The sequence below is a fragment of the Betta splendens genome, chromosome 4 (genome assembly GCF_900634795.4).
Source record: "Betta splendens chromosome 4, fBetSpl5.4, whole genome shotgun sequence".
Classification (NCBI taxonomy): domain Eukaryota; kingdom Metazoa; phylum Chordata; class Actinopteri; order Anabantiformes; family Osphronemidae; genus Betta; species Betta splendens.
The window spans coordinates 30,345,543-30,363,418 of record NC_040884.2 but is presented as its reverse complement, the minus strand read 5'-3'; the positions used below and the strand labels follow the sequence as shown (position 1 = coordinate 30,363,418).

Sequence of the window (17,876 nt, the reverse complement as noted above, 5' to 3'; positions counted from 1 at the left end):
AAAGGTCCACCACAGCATTTAACTTAAAAAGAGGTGGAAAAAGAAGGATGCTCTCCCACCACGAACGAACACTGAGGAGGGTAAGACGAGGGTCTTAGCTGTGGGGAGCAGCGTTCGCTCGTCGCTTTGACTCCTCTCGCTTGCCGTAGTGTTACCCAAACATTTAGCGCGAACTTGGAGACAGACTGAAATAGACCAAAACTGCGCTTCTTCATCTTCCGTGGATGGAACACCAGCTTCGTGGGCTCTTTAAACACATCATACCTGTTAAGCGAGCAGCTCACAGAAACGAGTAGGGCAGGAAGCGGAGGGGGCACGATCCAGCCACGGGCTCCAGCGAACCCAGCTGCGTATGTGTTATTGGCTAGAGTTAACAACACAGGCCGGGGCGAGTCTTCGTCAAGGGGCTCAGACAGGATGGTGAGCCAGCAGTGGTTCTTCTTCTCCGTATTAACATCATGTTAACTCGTGTTCGCTTGTTGACGAACTGTCTCTGTAACTTCACGATCCCAGAGAAAGAGTCGTGCTCCCAGTCAAGTTGCCAAACGGAAGCAAACCGGGGATTCATGTGACGACGTGGACCGGACACGTAGAATCGTAAGTCACTGAAGAAAGAGACTTTATTCTCTAGTTATCTACATGTAAATATGGAAGATTGAAATCACCAGTGTCTCATGTGAAATGCAATGAAGGACAAACTTAAGTTTGCAAGTCTTTTCCCAGGAGAAACGGAGGAGGAGTGAGGGAGAGACGAGGAGTCACGCGTGTCCGTTCAGGAAACCTCTGACGCAGCTGAACAGACCTGCGTGTGTGGACGGTGACATACATGTAAGCAGTGATTATTACTACAATCTAGTCGTGCTGAATGTGAACAGGAACGGAAAACATTGACAAATGTCATGGCTCAAACGTCTTCCAACAGGAGGTATTTATTCGAAGCATCCTCTCCAAACCATTTAAAATTCCCATTCCAAATTACACTGGTATGTTTACTCTTCATACCTCTTGTAACATAGTTGGTAGAAAATTCCTGTAGCTGATCCCTTGATGCTTTGCCTCCAGGCACACTAGGAATCAGGGCGCTGGGGCTAAAGAGAGCGGGAGTAAGGAGAGCTCTTCATGATCCGTTTGCAGACGATGCTCTGGTTCTTTATGAGCCTCAATCTCTGAGCGCACATGACTTGATTAAAGCTGACAAGTAAGTTTATCTCAGGACCTCCTCCATGTGATGTAAATGGAAAAGGTGTGAGGGACCTGTGAGCTTGCCTTTTTTTTATTATCAAACACTTTCTTGTGCTGCTGCTGCACATCACACACATGGCATTGTGCCTTCTGTCCCACATTTGTTACAGAACATACTTTGATGTTGTTTAAAGACAGATTTGTAAAAAGTTATTGGTTTATCCTGAGTGGACTTTGTCTTCAGATGAAGACTTTGTATTTTATTTTAAGGCCTCACTTCTAGTGTTTGGCTTTTTAAAAATTTGAGAGAGTAATGGCATCATATAGTAAGAGACCTGCTAAAGGCTTTGTTCAGACAAAATGTATGATACTTGTGTTCTACAAAGTCAGTAATTAGTAACCCCAACTTTAATGGTATCCTCTGATACAGACCACATGTTAAACCTATGCTTGGATGAGCTGACAATAAAATATATATACACACGCGCACACAGCCTGCAGTGGCTGTCCTACTGTACATTAGTGCAGAGATGTTACAATTAAGAATGTATCACAAGATCTTTTGTTTGTTCAGAGAAAAACTTCCAGTCCATGTGGTTGTTGATCCAGTGTTAGGGAAAGTGCTGAGACCGCACCAGAGAGAGGTAAGGGTCTTTCCATGGTCGCTAACATTTTACATCCCTGTTTTTTTTTGTTCTGCTGCTTCATATAAATAAAGCTACAATGCAGATATTTTCACTTTTATTCAGGAAGCAGAGCTTCATTTATTTTAAGGAAGTAAACGTTAGCGGACGACTGAGGTCTACTGACAGTAGAATCTGTTATGTATAATATATAAGGCGGAGTTAATAGCGTAGAAAAAGTGGGTCAGATGTGTAATTGACTTGATTTCTCATTTGTTAAGGGGGTAAAGTTCCTGTGGGAGTGTGTTACGGGCCGACGCATACCAGGATCATACGGTTGCATCATGGCTGACGAAATGGGCTTGGGCAAAACTTTGCAGTGTATTACTCTAATGTGGACCTTGCTTCGCCAAAGCCCTGATGTGAAGCCAGAAATAGACAAGGCCATTGTGGTTTCACCTTCCAGCCTGGTTCGCAACTGGTACAATGAAGTAGGAAAGTGGCTGGGAGGGCGAGTCACAGCAGTGGCTATTGATGGGGGTTCCAAAGACAACATCAACAGACAGCTAGGTAACTCTGCATCCCCATACTCAGGTCAATGTTTAGTCAAGGTTCTTCTGTACATGTCTGAGAGCTGAACATGGCAGCTGGCAAAGATCAGATGCTCTCCAGCTTTACAATATGAATAAAACCTACAGTGGTATTAAAAGTGTTTTTAGAAAATGTGTACTAAGCTCCATCAATAAAAGGATGTTGTGTTTGATTGTGTTGGGCTTTAAATGGTTAAAAGCATTAATGTACTATGGGGTTAATTGCATTACTATACTGTGGGGTTGATAGCATGCAGCAATGACATGGATGTGGTTTGAGGGACAACAACAAAGAGATTTTGAAAATGAAGGCCTATTCAGATGGACCTTCTCCCAACATGGAAATCAGTCATTTTTATTAGTACATTGTAGTTGTATTAGTATTACTATTCGTTTTGTAATGATTTGTTTTCTTTGCTTCCTAGTCAACTTCACTTCTCAGCATGGTGTGAGGGTTCCGGCACCAATCCTTATCATTTCCTACGAGACGTTTCGTCTGCATTCAGAGGTGTTGCACAAGTGCAAAATTGGACTTGTCATCTGTGATGAGGTATTTGATTTTGGGGTTTACATTTTAGTGCTGTTGAACCCTGTTCGCTTGATTATGCAACATTAAATATTGGATGTGCTGCAGGGCCATCGGCTGAAGAATTCTGACAACCAGACGTACCAGGCCTTAAATTCAATGCGCGCCCAGAGAAGAGTGCTAATTTCGGGCACTCCTATCCAAAATGACCTACTGGAGTACTTCAGCTTGGTCCATTTTGTTAATGCTGGAATCCTTGGTAGGCACCTGCTGATTCATATTTGTTGTTTCTGCAGTCTGTGGTACTCCCCTTCATTCCAAAATGTCCCACCTGACAGGTACAGCACAGGAGTTTAAAAAGCGATTTGAGCTTCCCATCCTCAAGGGTCGCGATGCAGATGCAAGTGATAAAGACAGGCAGGCCGGAGAGGAGAAACTCAAGGAGCTTATCATCATTGTCAACAGGTGGGCTCATATTTTATAAGTTTGTTTTGCAATTATTGCATACAGGTCAGACGTTTTACATGAAGTTTCATAAACATAGCCACGGTAACAGTTTTCTAATGACGCTAAACAATTACAAAGCAGCGAGGCTTCTATTTGGATCTTGTCTGTGCCATTCGTTTCCTGTTGTCCTGACACATCACCTGCTGCATCAAACTCCATAGACTGTGGTCTCATTGCCTACCTGTCAATCCTTAAACAAAACAGTCCAAATGTCAAGACAGTTGTTCTTTGGAAAATGTTTGGGGGGGCAGGAGGACAACTATTTAAAAAGTGATGGTTTGATGCAATGTTCACTCTACCAACACGATCTTCTCAAAATGCCGCATGAAACTTTCTCTGACATAGTTCATTTAATATTACAAACTAAGCCTATTTATCAGTCAGAAGCTATGTTTATCTCCATGGCAACAGCACAAGTGATTAGAATCAGTTGTTGATCTGCAGCTACCACCTGGCTCAACGCAGAACTAATTTAACCAAACCAGAACACCAACTTCAACAACCTTATCACACAGCTCTTTGCCTTTTCCTCTTGTAGCTTGTAGTAAACTTAAACTTTCCTGTTCCGTTAACCACCCACCAGTAACTATACTATATAAAACCTTGTGCAGTATTACACATTATGTATGTAATGTAATGCTGATTATGTTATACGCCAACAGGTGTTTGATAAGGAGAACATCAGACATCTTGTCTAAGTACCTCCCTGTAAAAATTGAGCAGGTTGTATGTTGCAGGTATGTTGATTTACTTCTTGAGGCATATAATCAGAACAGCAATAATGTAGTACAAATCCTGAGAAGCTGACTCTTTTGCTGCAGACTAACTGCTCTGCAGAGAGAGCTCTATAGGTGCTTTCTGAGCCAGGCCAAACCCATTGAGGAGCTCCACAAAGGCAAAATAAGTGTATCCTCTCTGTCCTCCATCATGTCACTTAAGAAGCTCTGCAATCGTAAGTGGTTAGACTGGTTAAATGCTGTAGTATTTGTTTGGTCTAAAGTAGCCACAACACTTTCCACATGCAAAGAGATGAGAAGAACAAAGCACAACAAGCCGACAATTTTGTTTTACTTGCACATCATAATAAGAAAATCATAAATCAGTCAGTAAATCTTACAGACTAACTCTAACAGAATTCATTAACTCAAGATAGATCATGTAAAATCACTGACCACCTTTTTTGTATCCCAGACCCAGCTCTCATCTATGACAAGTGTGTGGTGGGTGAGGAGGGCTTTGAGGGAGCGCTTAATTTCTTTCCACTTGGCTACTCTACTAAAGCTGTTGAGCCGCAGCTCTCAGGTATGAACTAATACATGTAATCCGTGAATTGTCAGAAGTGCAGGTGGTGTGAGCTTATTCTGACCCTGGTGGCTTAGAAGTGTGCTGCACAACAGACCTGTGGGGGTAGTTGGATTGTTAATGTATTTTATAACTTGTCTGTGTGTGAAGTGGTCTAGCTGGAGCTCTCTGTTCTTATCTGTGGTTATACAGGCAATCCAATAGATTTATTTGATACCATAGTTGTAAATGGCCATAACGTCTCATTTAAGTGATGGGTAGTTTACAAAAGCTCAAAGTGAAATCTGGTCATTTGTAAGTAGGTCGCAAATTCTGTCATACATGTACAGATATATAATTCACACTGTAAACAACTTAAGTAGGTCGCAAATTCTGTCATACATGTACAGATATATAATTCACACTGTAAACAACTCAAGGTTTACACCATGGTATGATCTTTGTGCAATTGCTGCAGCACAGGAGAGTTTCCATGATACCCTTTGTTACTGTAGTAATGCGGACAGCGCTCTAATCGATGTCTGAGCCCAGCATTTACAAACCTGTCGGTGTCTCTGGACCAAGTGCAGCACACCTGGGTAAACAGGTGTTTAGCACTATATTATTTTAGCAATATAATAATATAATACCATTAAACCCCAATGACAAGATAGAATTTAATAAATACAAATGGAAAATCTGACCCAAATCCACATTGGTAATATTCCATTTTTTTCATCTTAACTCAGGGACATCCTTGGTACATGCGTCATTAGGGCTGTAAGTGTGAGCTGAGCATATAACCAGTAGTGCCCTAATAAAAGAAGTGGCTAGAGGCAAAAGAAGAAGTGACTGAGGGATTTCAGCTGAGAGAGAATGGATATCTCATTATTTGGAAAGAAGTCACCAGTTTTCTCTTTTCTCTTTGTTCAAGGAAAAATGCTCGTTCTTGATTTTATCCTGGCAATAACCAAGACTACAAGTAGCGACAAGGTGGTGCTAGTCTCCAACTATACGCAGACACTGGACCTTTTTGAAAAGCTTTGCACATCTAGAAGGTGATTCGGGGGGATGGATTAGCCTTCTTCATGTTTATGTATTGTATAATGTGTTAAGATGAGAAACTCTCTATTATAGATACCTCTATGTTCGTCTGGATGGCACAATGTCCATTAAGAAGAGGGCAAAAATCGTGGAGACATTTAACAACCCCTCTGTGAGTTAAACGTTTGTAGTAGCACTGTGGGCTTCGATAGCCAGAAGATCAAAATCTGAAACCATGTGTTTCTCAGAACCCAGAGTTCATCTTCATGCTGAGCAGCAAGGCTGGGGGATGTGGCCTCAATCTGATTGGAGCGAATCGCCTGGTGATGTTTGATCCTGACTGGAATCCAGCCAATGACGAACAGGCTATGGCAAGGGTGTGGAGAGATGGCCAGAAGAAGACCTGCTACATTTACAGGCTGCTCTCTGTGAGTTCAGCAATGCTCGGACACAGATACAACACTCTACTGAACAGTAATAGCTTCCTGTAAACATAAAGGACGTGTGAACTATGTCACATCCACATACTGTTGCTGTATGTCTCCATGTTTGACAGACAGGGACCATAGAGGAGAAGATCTTGCAGAGGCAGGCTCATAAAAAAGCCCTGAGCAGCTGTGTTGTGGATGAGGAGCAGGATGTGGAGCGTCATTTCTCACTGGGGGAACTCCGAGAGCTCTTCACTCTAAATGAGGACACCACTAGTGATACACATGACAAGTTAAGAAACCTTCTCACCATGAGCAGCATTTGTCTAGTTAAACACAGGCTTTGTGTACCAAGTGTCCATACATTTATTGTATCAAAATGGCATACAACCATTATGCATCTGGTTTGGTTAAATCAGCCTCTCTTCCCTCTTCTTTTGCCTCTGCTAGGTTTCGCTGTCGCCGGTGCGTGAACAACAGAGAGGTTTGGCCTCCACCGGACGACGCAGACTGTACGAGTGATCTTTCTCAGTGGAACCACTGCTTTGACAAGAAGGGCCTCAGAGACCAAGTGTTGAAAGCCTCCTGGGATGCTGCTGTCTCCTTTGTGTTCCACCAGTGCTCCCATAAGGATCAGAGGGGTGTTTTATAGAAGACAGTACTGTACATATTGGTATTTATTTTGTGTTAGAGAGAATTGCTGTTGCAGTTGCTTTTGCTGTTGAGAAGTGCAGTTGCTTGAATAAAAATTTAAAACGTATGAGTTGCGACCTTGATGCAGATGACAGTGGTAAGAAGGAAAGAATTGAGGATGATTAGAGCAAGGAAGGAATTAAAGCTCTGCGTTGCAGTACAGGCCGGTGCCGGTAAGTGGCGGTGTCTACCTCGTGTAGCCCGATATTAAAATGAAAGAAGAAGCTCCTGGGACGTCATTGTTGTGGTGGTTGCGCGCTGTGTCGCTTGTTGCCAACGAACGTTAATACGCGTCCACCGGTGTGCTCACATCGACATGCTAGTATGTTCTGCAGTGCTAACATCACAAAAACGTTAGGACATAATTCCATATTAGATAACGATGCACAACGCAACCTGGAAACCAAAGCAGAGGACCCAGCATGAGCTTTGCCTGAAGCAGCTCTGTTTCCACGCCGTCAGGGAACATATCGCTACTCTGGACACTAAGGCTTTATTGGGTAAGTGCAGCATAGTCCTGTTTGCGCTTTGACTGCAAGCATGAAACCATTAGCTTGACGTTAGCCTCTCGTTAACGCATAGATTTCCGCTCTGACGAAGAGGATCGCTAGACATGCTTAAACCATAGTTGTGGTGGCTCTCACTGTGAATTTCAAAAGCTGTCCGTCTCATTTAGACCTTCCAGTAGTTCTCCTGGAGGATCTTGTTCCACACCTGACTGTTTGGCAGCTGAATAAACTCCAGCCTGCTTTGAACCACAGAGGTGAGAACCGTGGTTACGGTGCAGTAGCAGTGGTTTGGGGCTTTGCATGCATTGTGACTTTTGTTTGTCTCCTCAGGGATTTCAACTCTCTCTGGGTGGGTTCGGGTACTGCAGGACATAAATGGACCTCAACAAGTAGGTGGAACCATTTCCACCAATCATAAATAGACTGTACATATTTGAACATGTCTTTAGGCCTTATGATATCTGTGTATGTGTTCAATTCCAGTCAATAGTCCTGTACACAGAGGAGGAGGCCAAACACGAGGCTATGAGAATCATTTTCACATCCAGATTTTACGGCTTCATCGATGATTTCACAGGAAGCACGCTACATTCAGACACACCATCCTTCCTGTGGATGGCAGCTGCATGTATCAAAGAGTTTGTGCTGATGGCAAAGTGCCATAAGCCCCTTCAACGTTTAGCTGCTGGGCAGCGTCCTCTGCTGGAGCTCCTAGAGAAACGTATCCAAAGTGTTGGCATATCCCAGTCCATTGACATGTCAAACAGGATGTCACAAATTTCCCTGTATGTTCTCCATCGCCTGCTGGACCACGGGAGGGCTGAAGAAGTTGCTGTACATGTGCAGTGTCCCATGGTTCTAGCCTGGCTCCTACACAGGAGGGGATCTCAATATGTAATGCCTGAACTGGACAGAAACATGTTGAGCTGTATTTCCCAAGCCACTTCAGCCAGCACTTACACCAGCTGTTCAGAAGAACATGATGTCATCCCACGTAAACGCTCAAATATTGGTTCTGTGCTTACAGAGGCTGACAAAGGCAAGCTTACTGTGGATCCACAAGCTCTTTGTCAAACCTTTGCTGCATATGATGTTCCCTCCACAAAGATCTGTCCTTGGGGACAAATTCGACGTCTGAAGATCAGTCGGTGTAGCTCTGACTCCCTCAGGCTGCTTAGTGCTGCCCTGCCCACGTTTTTCTGCCTGCACTCATTAACACTCCACAGCTTTTGTAAGTTTGTTGTTCATTCCATCTAATCAGTGTTCCATACAACCGGTGATTGCTACACTTTGAAATGTATAATTTCTTGCTAAGCGTTTAATGTGCCCTTATTTGATTAATTGATTTTATTTGTCATAAAATCATAAATATGTACATCAAGCCTTTTTAAGACATTAAATGGATTAGGATGAATCCTTACAAACATAACATGCACTGCTAATAGGTAGCACCATAGTTTGTTGTTAGTGGACAGATGTACTCTGTACTGTGGGCTTACTCCACCTTGGACATAGGTGTTAAGACATGGGACATATTTCTTTATTGTGACAGTTTTCTTGTCTGTTTATTTAGCAAACTTCAAAGACACTGATGTGTTGGACTTTGCCAGAGCCCTGAAGCAGCTGTCTGAAAGCTCGCTGAGCAGCCTCAGGGATCTGAGCATCGGAATCCTGCCATACACCAGTTTTTTGGAGATCCTGCTTAATGCAAACCCCAAAGTGATGTCACTACATGTTGAGATCCAGACGTTGACATGTGGACAGTTACCACAAAAGCTTTTCAGGTCTGCTGAGTCAGAGTTGCCAGGTGAGATCAGGTCAAGTAAGACAACCCTTAAAGTGAGTAACATAATAAATGTAATAATCTGAAAGACCCCGAACCACAGGTTACTGTACATTAAATGCACTTTTGGTTTTGCTTAAAGTGAAATGAGTCAAAAATTAGAAGCAATCAATCAGACAGACTTACATTAGATTCAGCTTATTTATATAAACCAAATCATTTGACAAATAATCAGTTGTACTCTGTAGTAAGGATGGTTTAGCATCACCTCTACTGCCTCAACAAAGATTAAAATCCTGGATGTCCTGTAACTTCCTTCAATTACATCACATAGAACTGAAGTTATACTTGTAGACACAATATTGAGTCAGATTGTTACTGTGGGTGACAGGAATTGAACGCAATATTCAGGTTTTACAATATCTATCCATCCTTCCTTCCCTACCTATGTATTGCTTGTTTCATCTGGGATTCGCTGGGTTTTAGTTGTTAGGCGTAAAACTTTGAATTGGTGCTGTAGAAAGAAAACTGTTTTGGAATTAAGCTGTTTCAATCACTCTCTCACAGCGATGCCACTGGAGAAGTTAACAGTGAAATTAGCAGAGATCCAAACAGATCTGCAAGTCGTTATATCTGTGCTCAAACGCTGCCCACACCTCACCTCGTTCCATGTAGCTGGGATGAGGCCACCAGGTGGATTTTCTCTTGGTCAGCTGTTGACCACTCTGTCAGGTAATGATCTTGTGTGTGTGTGTGTGTGTGTGTGTGTGTGTGTGTGTGTGTGTGTGTGTGTGTGTGTGTGTGTGTGTGTGTGTGTGTGTGTGTGTGTGTGTGTGGTGTGTGTGGTTTTGGATTAAACTCTTAATGTGTATCAGATATGTTGAGAGGTTACTGGACCGTTGTCTACAACTGTCTTACATCTACAAGCTTAGGCTATATTGGTTATGAGAAGCTATAAAATAATAGAACCTTTCGTCAGGCCTCTGCTGCAATTGATAATATTCTCTATCTACACTAAATGTCAGTTTTGCTGATAAAGTGACCTTATCGGGCTGGTTTGATTTCTAGCTCTCACTCTTGTCCTGTGATGAACTTTCAGAGGTAAATCTCTGCTTAACGAGTCTCAGCTTGGAAGACATGAAGCTGTGTGACTGTCTCCCTGCAATCTTAACTCTGCTGAGCAACCCCAAGCTGGAAGGTGAGAAAAGGAGCATGTAGACCTGAAGTCCGAGAACAGCACATGGACCCTTTTTGTAGACAAGAAGCAGATATAACATCTTTGGTGGCATCTAGGTGACTATGAATTTCTTTTATGTGATAAACCTGTGTTTGCATCAGAGGTGCGGTTCAGTGACTGTCGCCTTTTTGAGAAGGGGACTGAGAAGGAGGACGGTCTCAAACAGCTGGTGGTTGCTCTGAAGAATCTACCTTCACTCCAAACGCTCAGCCTGGCTCAGAATCGGCTCGGTGAGCTTGCGCATTCATGCATCACTTCCACTACTGCTACAGTGAAGCACATTGCAAATGCTGCCTTTATGGATGGAATACTCTGGTTATGTGGGACTTATTGTTAATGCCTTGCATTTTTCTCTATGTCTATGATGCTGATAATATTTTTGATGAATTTTCAATAGCCAAGAATGCACATGTGTTGGCAGAGCTGTTCTCAGGATCGTCTCCCAGCTCTGTGAAGCTCCTTGACATCAGGTAGGAGCTGCTTGACTTTCATAACTGTGCACACACTAGATGGCGAGTGTAGGATCGTTGTACACTGACCCAGTCAGTCAGTGAGTGTGGCAGTGCAGCAGTGGAGTCTGGAGCACAATACTGTGCAGGGATACAGGTTATGCTTCACTGCTGTCAACGGGTCAGGAGTGATGGAGACATAAAGCACAATTACTATTATATAACTATTAGAGGTGTGAAGCTGGTGAACGTGGTTCAGTGGTGAAAAAATATTTTATAGTAATGTCAGTTTGTTGCAATTAACACAAATTGAATTAACTGCATAGTCGTGTCACAGCATTGATGAGATAAAGCTGATGTGCGTCATTTCTTTGCACAGTAAGTGCTTTATTTCAACAGAGAACAGATTATGTTGTAGTGTAGAAGTGGTCCTGTCTTAGTTCAAAAATTACACAGTACAAAAAGTTGAAAAAAAGCATCTTTAGGTGTATTTAGAGTCGGGCTGCTGCTTGACTCTGTCAGTAAATCTGTCCTGTTTCATTGTTGTTCCTAAACAGCTCCAACTTTATTAAGCCAGCTGACCTGCTGAAGTTTGCCAAGAGATTGCAGACGCATCGTCCCCCACACCGATTAACTCTCGATCTCAGGATGAATCCAGGAGACCGGGATCCAGACACATGGAACACTGCACTTAGGAAGCTCCACCTGTTCTGTGTTGTGCTGGTTGGAGGATGGAAGTCCACGGACTCTATGGTTGATCACGTCAGTAACATGTGACCCAATCATTAAAATCCCGTAGGCGTAAAAATCATCTACTGTGACACATCTTCATTGTTATTGTCTCAACACAATTTGTGCTTCCACACTGCTACACTGAGACACATCTCCACATATTTGGATGGACAGCTTTTAAGTCACATTGAATTCATTTATATTAGTAAAGTCTACAGTTTTTTGACATTTGAATATTTTATTAAACCAACATCCATCACACTTCCAGAGTCTTCTTTCAAACAGTGGACATTACAACACAACTGACAAGTCAAGTTGATAGTTTCACAGCAGCTGTCTCTCACCTTTGACTCCCAGTTCATCCTTAGTCAAAACCAAGTGAAAAAAAAAAAGAGTAAAAACAGTTTTGTTGTCTTTCGTGGTTGTGTACATTCAGTTTGTTTCCTTGTTCAGTAAGTCAGAGTGAACCTTGATCTGCTGGGTTCATCTACAGACAACATGTCTAAACAATATAATTTCTCTATATTCATACCTCCACTAAGACGTCGACTGTTTCTTTTAATAGATATTTTTTCCTTTCAAAAAGGAAATGTAAAACCAATGTTAGAACAAATATTGAGACTATGAAAATACCTGAACCTCTAAAGCAGTGTCAAGCTCCAGTCCGGGAGAGCCGCTGTCTCAGCTGGTTTTCCAACTTTCTCTGTTGGTTACAGGTATCAGGTAATAAGCAATTTTGTCACACCTGGTCAAGATAATCCGTAGTAGCTGTGGCAGGGAGAGTTGAAAAACAAGCAATGCAAGCGGCCCTTGCGGGCATCGGTTTGACACCCCTGCTCTGAAGAATATTCTGGACAAAGTAGGTTAAGGAACCTACAATGAAACAATGACAGCTTCAAAGGTGCTAGATGAAAACAAGTCCAGGTTCTAGGCCATCACTGTAAACTGGTGCATTGTGGGAAACTGCACAGAGCTGCTCACTCAAATGACCAACACCCTGCACCGTTTTTTAGTAGGATTCTGTTTTACTCGTCTATATGAAGATGGAGGTTTTCATCCTGTTTTTAAGTGACTAGTTCTCTACAGTTCAAACCTATTTTGTTTAACACATACACAAAACATCTGTCAGGAAACAAGTACATCACACGTACTTGACTTAGGAGCTGAGAATTTAGCCCATCTTGCATCTCTGTGCTTTCCCGCTTCCAGCGTTTCAAAGGTTACAAAAAACAAAATGTCTCTTGTCTGCTTGGTCCTTCAGTCTGTGTTGTTCCTGAAAGTCGTTCCTTCAGACAGATGTACTCAGGTACCGATACAGGAGTTCTATGGACACATCATGGTACTGTTCTGTATGATGGGTAGAAACGTAGGCCATAGAAATTTACAATGAACAGACAAATGACCCTCCACTCTGTCACATCTCCTCACTGTATATGCTATGTTTGCGTATGTACTTATCTTACATAGTCTACAGTGATGATGTACAAAGGATCTGTGGAGGTCAGTGAGTGAGCCACATGTCACTGTTGTCTCCAAAAACAGCATAATTACATGTTCTACACGACCCCACGGATGTCACACATCCACACAACAGACACACACAATCCAACAACATTGTATCTGGAAGGCATCAAGCAAATTTCCTTAAATAAATATCAATAAATTAAATTGTATAAAATCAGTGGGTTACAAACAGAGAAAACTGAATATGACAAAAATCTCTAAATAAATTCCATAAACAGCAGAACCTGCTCTAACGCAGAGAAATTTTCTAAACAAGAAAGGGAGACTCCTGAACAAATCACACGGCCTCCTTCACCTTCCTGTCCTCCATTCTGTACTCCTCCATTCTTCTCTCCTCCACCCTGCCTCCTTCATCCTCTTTTCCATCCTCCTCTCCATCAGTTCAACAGGTTTTGTTCCATCATGGCAGAAACGAGCAGAAGATGAGGCTCCAGCGTTGTTACTACTGGTCCTGTGCTCCACACTAGATCATTACTCATGTCTGCTCATCTCATCTGTAAATGCAGGTACAGTCAGTGAACGTACCCTCAGCATTGCCCCACAAAGTCTTTGGGGTTTACTTAAATTAAATTCTACAGCAGGTACAGGAACATGTGGAATTTACTGTTCAAAGGTTTGGAGTCATGACACGGTGTATTGATTTCATACACTATTGCATACACGTAGTGACTCTTAGCTTCTGTTATCGGCCGCTGGGTCTGCTCACATAGGGCAGAACCAAGCAGAGTACTGGACAAAGTGGGAAAGGGTTGTATGCAGGAATATCTCCCTGTGCAGCCTGTGAGGTTAGGATTGGTTGCTAATGGTTTGTTCTTCATATAATTTCTTATAGTTTATTTAATAAATTCTTTGAGGTTTTTGAACAGTAGTAATTGATTTCTTGACACAGAGCTTTAACTAAACATGGTCAGCACCCTGTTCACGCTCTGTGCACGTGTCATTACACGTCGTTGACACAACCAGCAGTTATTATGGCCTGACATCACTGTACCAGCTCCACACTGCTACTAGCTCACATGATGATTCAAACTCTGTGTGGAGGCCGGCGTGTTTCACTGCATGACGTCCTTTTGAAGACACATTCATTTGTTTTACTATGAAATTAAGTAAATGCTTCTAAACTTCCCAGAGCTCAGATGATCTCCTGGAGTGTGAGTTAAATATCAGAACAAAGAGTTTCAACCTTGACAACAAACCTTTGTACCATATCCCAGCTTAAAGCTGTTAAAGTGACACATTAGCTGCTCAGGAAAAACAAATAAGTGGTTCCCATTGGGACGGCAGCTGAGCAGAAACACTTACAAAGAGCCACGCTGCTGTCTCTAAACCTTTCACTACATGTACAACATGTCAGCTTACTGGACACATCTGACCTTACTTCTGTCCAATACAACAATTTCTCCATGTCGTCGGCAGGAAATAGTAATTAAGGAATCGGTGAGTGACAGCGTCTGTGTGACACTGTGTGGGTAGTCAGTTCAGGTCAATTAAGGTAGACTACAGTAAAAGCTGAGGTGTGTGAATGCAGTGACCTCTGAAACAAACCCTGCCATTGTCCTCAGACTGAATAAACGCACGTGAAGGCATGTAAAGTGTCAAGGCTATGTGTGTTAGTTCCACAGTAAACAGTTTGGACACAGATGGTTTTCACCTGGACACATGATGATCCTTTGGGGGGGGATCGAAGCCTGTCATGGGGGGGTGGGAATGGATGGTGTGTGGCAGTGGGGCTATAGGATTCCATCCATGAAGCTGGTGTCCAGCCGCTGGATGAGCACCCGGATGAAGGACATCTCTTTGCGTGTGTTCTCAAAGATGACCCTGGGGTCGTCAGACTGGCAGCGCAGGCAGTTGGGAGCCATGACCATGGCCAGGTTGTTGACATCCATCTTAGTGATGGCCACGTTGGCAGGCTGGCCGAACACCTTATGACAAGATAATGTTCTGGGTTCCTCTTTCTTTCAACAAATTTACATCTAGATATGATTTCCTTCCAGGAAGGAAGGAAGGAAGGAAGGATAAAGGAGAGGCAAGGAAAGGGAATAACTATTGAATTTACTACCACCTCAATAAATCATTAACTTAATCCCTCCTCTTCCTTCCTTCCTTCCTTCCTTCCTTCCTTCCTTCCTTCCTTCCTTCCTTCCTTCCTTCCTTCCTTCCTTCCTTCCTTCCGTATCTGCTGTTGTTTGAGTGTGTGGTACCTGCAGGAAGCGGATGAGGTAGCAGAGCACCAGTTTGTTGATGTGTGGTAGGCCCAGCACCACATTGACAGCTGCCTCTGGGTTGTCATAGTTACTGACACACTCCTCATAAAACTCATGCGGGATAAGAGGCTCCTCCAGCTCCCGGTACCAGAGCTTGAGCAGGGAGGCTGTGGAGACACCCAGGGCCTCAGTGTGAGTGTGAGGAGGGTCTGCTGGTTAATCAAAATGTTTGTGGGGTGTGGTTCCTACCTGGGATGTGTGGGTCTTCTAAACCCGTCGGGATTTTCCACTGGTCCACTTGCAGCTTGAGGGCATTGACTTCATCAATGTCCCCTGGAACCCTGGAGGTCAGATGTCAGAGTGTTGTTGTAATTCTACCGCCACCTAGTTCCTATGATCAGTCTAACGGTGACTCATGCCTTCATGCACTTCTTAGTTTCTGACCCAAACCTTAATGTTTAACAGACTATTATCTATACTCTTGCATAATTGTTTCTTCTCTCATTCATGTCTGTTGTAATAACAATGTGTGTAAATCTGTTGATGACCTGCTTCCATTGAGGACCCCTGTTCTACTTTCACTGACCTGAAAATGCCTTCTGTCTGGTCTCCATTGAGGCCCAGAACCTCCTCAGAGAGTCGGGTCTGCACCCAAGGCAGCTGGCGGTCTGGATACCGCTCCTTCTGGAGTGCCATCACCTCTTCCAGGGAAGAGCCAAACATAGAGGGACTGAAAATGGCATTTCTGGCATGCTGAATTTCCTCCAGACAGGGCTTCTGCAAGCCCTATACAGAGACAGACACACACTCTCAGAGCTTTTCTGCACTGGCTGCCTGTAAAATGTAGGACATACTTTTAAATTCTCCTGTTTCACATACAAAAGCTCCTTCTTATCTTAGAGACATAGCTCATTATGTTCCCAACAGAACACTTTAGAGAGTGTTGGTGTACTTTAAATGTAGAATGGGAGGCAGAGTCTTTAGCTACCAAGCCCCTCTCCTGTGGAACCTGCTCCCTGTTCAGGTTTAAGAAAACTGACACACTCTCCACTTTTAAGATTAGACTTTAAATCTTCCTTTTTGATAAAGCTTATAGTTAGAGATGAAGATAAACATCATTAAGATAAAGCCTGGTTCTGCTGGAGGTTTCTTCCTCAAGAGGGAGGTTTTCCCCTCCACTGTTGTTGTCAAATTGTATTAATTACAATTAAAGGCTTGCTGTACTGTATGTGGAATTTGTTGGGTTTAGTGGTGTAGACTCTCTCTCTCTCTCTCTCTCTCTCTCTCTCTCTCTCTCTCCATAGATTTATGAAACATGAAGAAATGAAAAAGCAGTGCCCACTGATGCATTAACGCCTAAATCTCATCTTATCAAAACTGTTTCTTACAGAGACTAACATCTTTACTCCTACAACACCAGGCTGTAACTTCCACAGTAACAGAAGCCTGACTGCTAAGTCACAGGTCTGATGGGGAGCACAGAACACTGACTCCTCCAGATCCACGTGTGGCCATGACAGGTTTGTTGTCAGGTTTCCGTTCCACCCCTCAGCAGCTTGAATCATCTACATGTACATGTAGTTGTAGGTTTCCTGCTTATCATTGTCTTGGCCTGTTTCCTGGACAGTGTCTAATAGCCTCAAAATAAGTCTGACCGTGTTTGGGCCTGTTGTGCTCAAGATGACTTCTGCCTAGTATGAGGAGACCAACTATATTGATATGTAATATTTAGATCACGAACATGCTTTTACTCCTACAGGGACTTTACAGGTCTTTGCCATGTGATCAGGATGATTTGTCGGTAAAAGCCTTTTTGTATTTGTAGTTTATATTAGCTTGGTTAAATCTCAGTAGGGAATTGACCATCCAAGCCATGACACCACAGCACACCACCCATGACTCCACTTTTCTACATCAGCTGCAGACTCTAATTCACCAACTGTTACAGTCCTAAGCCCATCCCTGCCTTTTGTTTCCCTCTGTTCTTGCCCTTGACTCTGGCCACACCCCCTCCCTAATCTTCCCTTCTGCCACCTGCAACCTGGACTGATTGACTCATCCCACTCACCTGTGCCTTTCCCTCCTCTCTGCTTAAATACGCCGCCTCATGCATTTGTCCCCTGCTAGATTGTCAATGTTGCCAGGCCATGTCACACGGCCCTCCTGTGGATCAGTTCTCCTCTCATTGATCCTGCGCTATTTAGTTCTGTTTAGGTTATCCAGTAGTGATGGGTCCGGACCCAACACCAATGCGTTGGCGCATGAGTCGAGCTCATAGATCGAAACACTGTATCGGTGCGCATATCGTGTTGGGAAAGTCACATGACCGATACAGTTCCTGTATCAGTCACTGTCTGACGTGCCAAACTGTCTTCATAAGGAAGCGCATGTGTCGGGCTGCATCTGCCAAAAGAATCCCTGAGTGTTTGCCGTTCATCATCAAATTCATCTATAATTCATCTTATATCGGAAAATAAGGTGTCCTTTAATTTAATTTTATAATCAAATGAAAGTGATTAAAATAATTAATTAATTTTAAAAGGTTTTCACTTGATCTATCT

General features: G+C 43.1%; 3 protein-coding genes across 5 annotated transcripts in view; 2 read left to right on the top strand and 1 right to left on the bottom strand.

The window, feature by feature from the left end:
- The first annotated feature begins 157 nt into the window (after nt 1–157).
- Nucleotides 158–6,941, top strand: rad54l (RAD54 like). Of its 2 annotated transcripts, none has more exons than XM_029145975.3 (18): nt 158–420; nt 514–597; nt 724–828; nt 923–983; nt 1,063–1,198; nt 1,757–1,826; nt 2,087–2,375; nt 2,821–2,945; nt 3,030–3,180; nt 3,260–3,386; nt 4,091–4,165; nt 4,250–4,380; nt 4,620–4,730; nt 5,644–5,767; nt 5,847–5,925; nt 6,002–6,181; nt 6,310–6,473; nt 6,632–6,941. In XM_029145975.3, the coding sequence occupies exons 1-18, from the start codon at nt 418–420 to the stop codon at nt 6,831–6,833; spliced, it is 2,217 nt and encodes a 738-aa protein (XP_029001808.1). In that variant the 5' UTR covers nt 158–417; the 3' UTR covers nt 6,834–6,941. The 2 variants fall into 2 exon arrangements, with proteins under 2 accessions (XP_029001808.1, XP_029001809.1); XM_029145976.3 differs by having other exon boundaries at nt 163–420; nt 727–828.
- A 154-nt stretch (nt 6,942–7,095) lies between these two features.
- Nucleotides 7,096–11,663, top strand: lrrc41 (leucine rich repeat containing 41). 2 transcript variants are annotated; one of them, XM_029145978.3, is made up of 10 exons: nt 7,096–7,374; nt 7,551–7,637; nt 7,714–7,772; nt 7,867–8,614; nt 8,957–9,190; nt 9,734–9,898; nt 10,266–10,364; nt 10,505–10,633; nt 10,825–10,873; nt 11,410–11,663. In XM_029145978.3, exons 1-10 carry the CDS (start codon nt 7,257–7,259, stop codon nt 11,627–11,629), a joined length of 1,908 nt encoding a protein of 635 aa, XP_029001811.1. In that variant the 5' UTR covers nt 7,096–7,256; the 3' UTR covers nt 11,630–11,663. The 2 variants fall into 2 exon arrangements, with proteins under 2 accessions (XP_029001811.1, XP_029001810.1); XM_029145977.3 differs by having other exon boundaries at nt 10,801–10,873.
- Nucleotides 11,664–11,802: 139 nt separating this feature from the next.
- Nucleotides 11,803–17,876, bottom strand: part of arhgap39 (Rho GTPase activating protein 39) — a 48,477-nt gene continuing 42,403 nt past the window's right edge. The window contains 4 exon segments of the mRNA XM_029145974.3: nt 11,803–15,033; nt 15,313–15,482; nt 15,565–15,656; nt 15,902–16,101. Coding sequence (XP_029001807.1) covers nt 14,839–15,033; nt 15,313–15,482; nt 15,565–15,656; nt 15,902–16,101 — 657 coding nt within the window. The 3' untranslated portion in view covers nt 11,803–14,838.

What these genes read in the sequence shown, in the direction of transcription:
- rad54l (XM_029145975.3), top strand. An exon ending in TCCCATTCCAAATTACACTG is followed by an intron (nt 984 to 1,062) that starts GTATGTTTACTC and finishes CTTTGCCTCCAG; the next exon opens with GCACACTAGGAATCAGGGCG. An exon ending in ACATTTACAGGCTGCTCTCT is followed by an intron (nt 6,182 to 6,309) that starts GTGAGTTCAGCA and finishes CATGTTTGACAG; the next exon opens with ACAGGGACCATAGAGGAGAA.
- lrrc41 (XM_029145977.3), top strand. Translation starts at nt 7,257, where the DNA reads ATGCACAACGCAACCTGGAAACCAAAGCAGAGGACCCAGCATGAGCTT. An exon ending in GGACACTAAGGCTTTATTGG is followed by an intron (nt 7,375 to 7,550) that starts GTAAGTGCAGCA and finishes CGTCTCATTTAG; the next exon opens with ACCTTCCAGTAGTTCTCCTG. An exon ending in TGCTGAGTCAGAGTTGCCAG is followed by an intron (nt 9,191 to 9,733) that starts GTGAGATCAGGT and finishes ACTCTCTCACAG; the next exon opens with CGATGCCACTGGAGAAGTTA.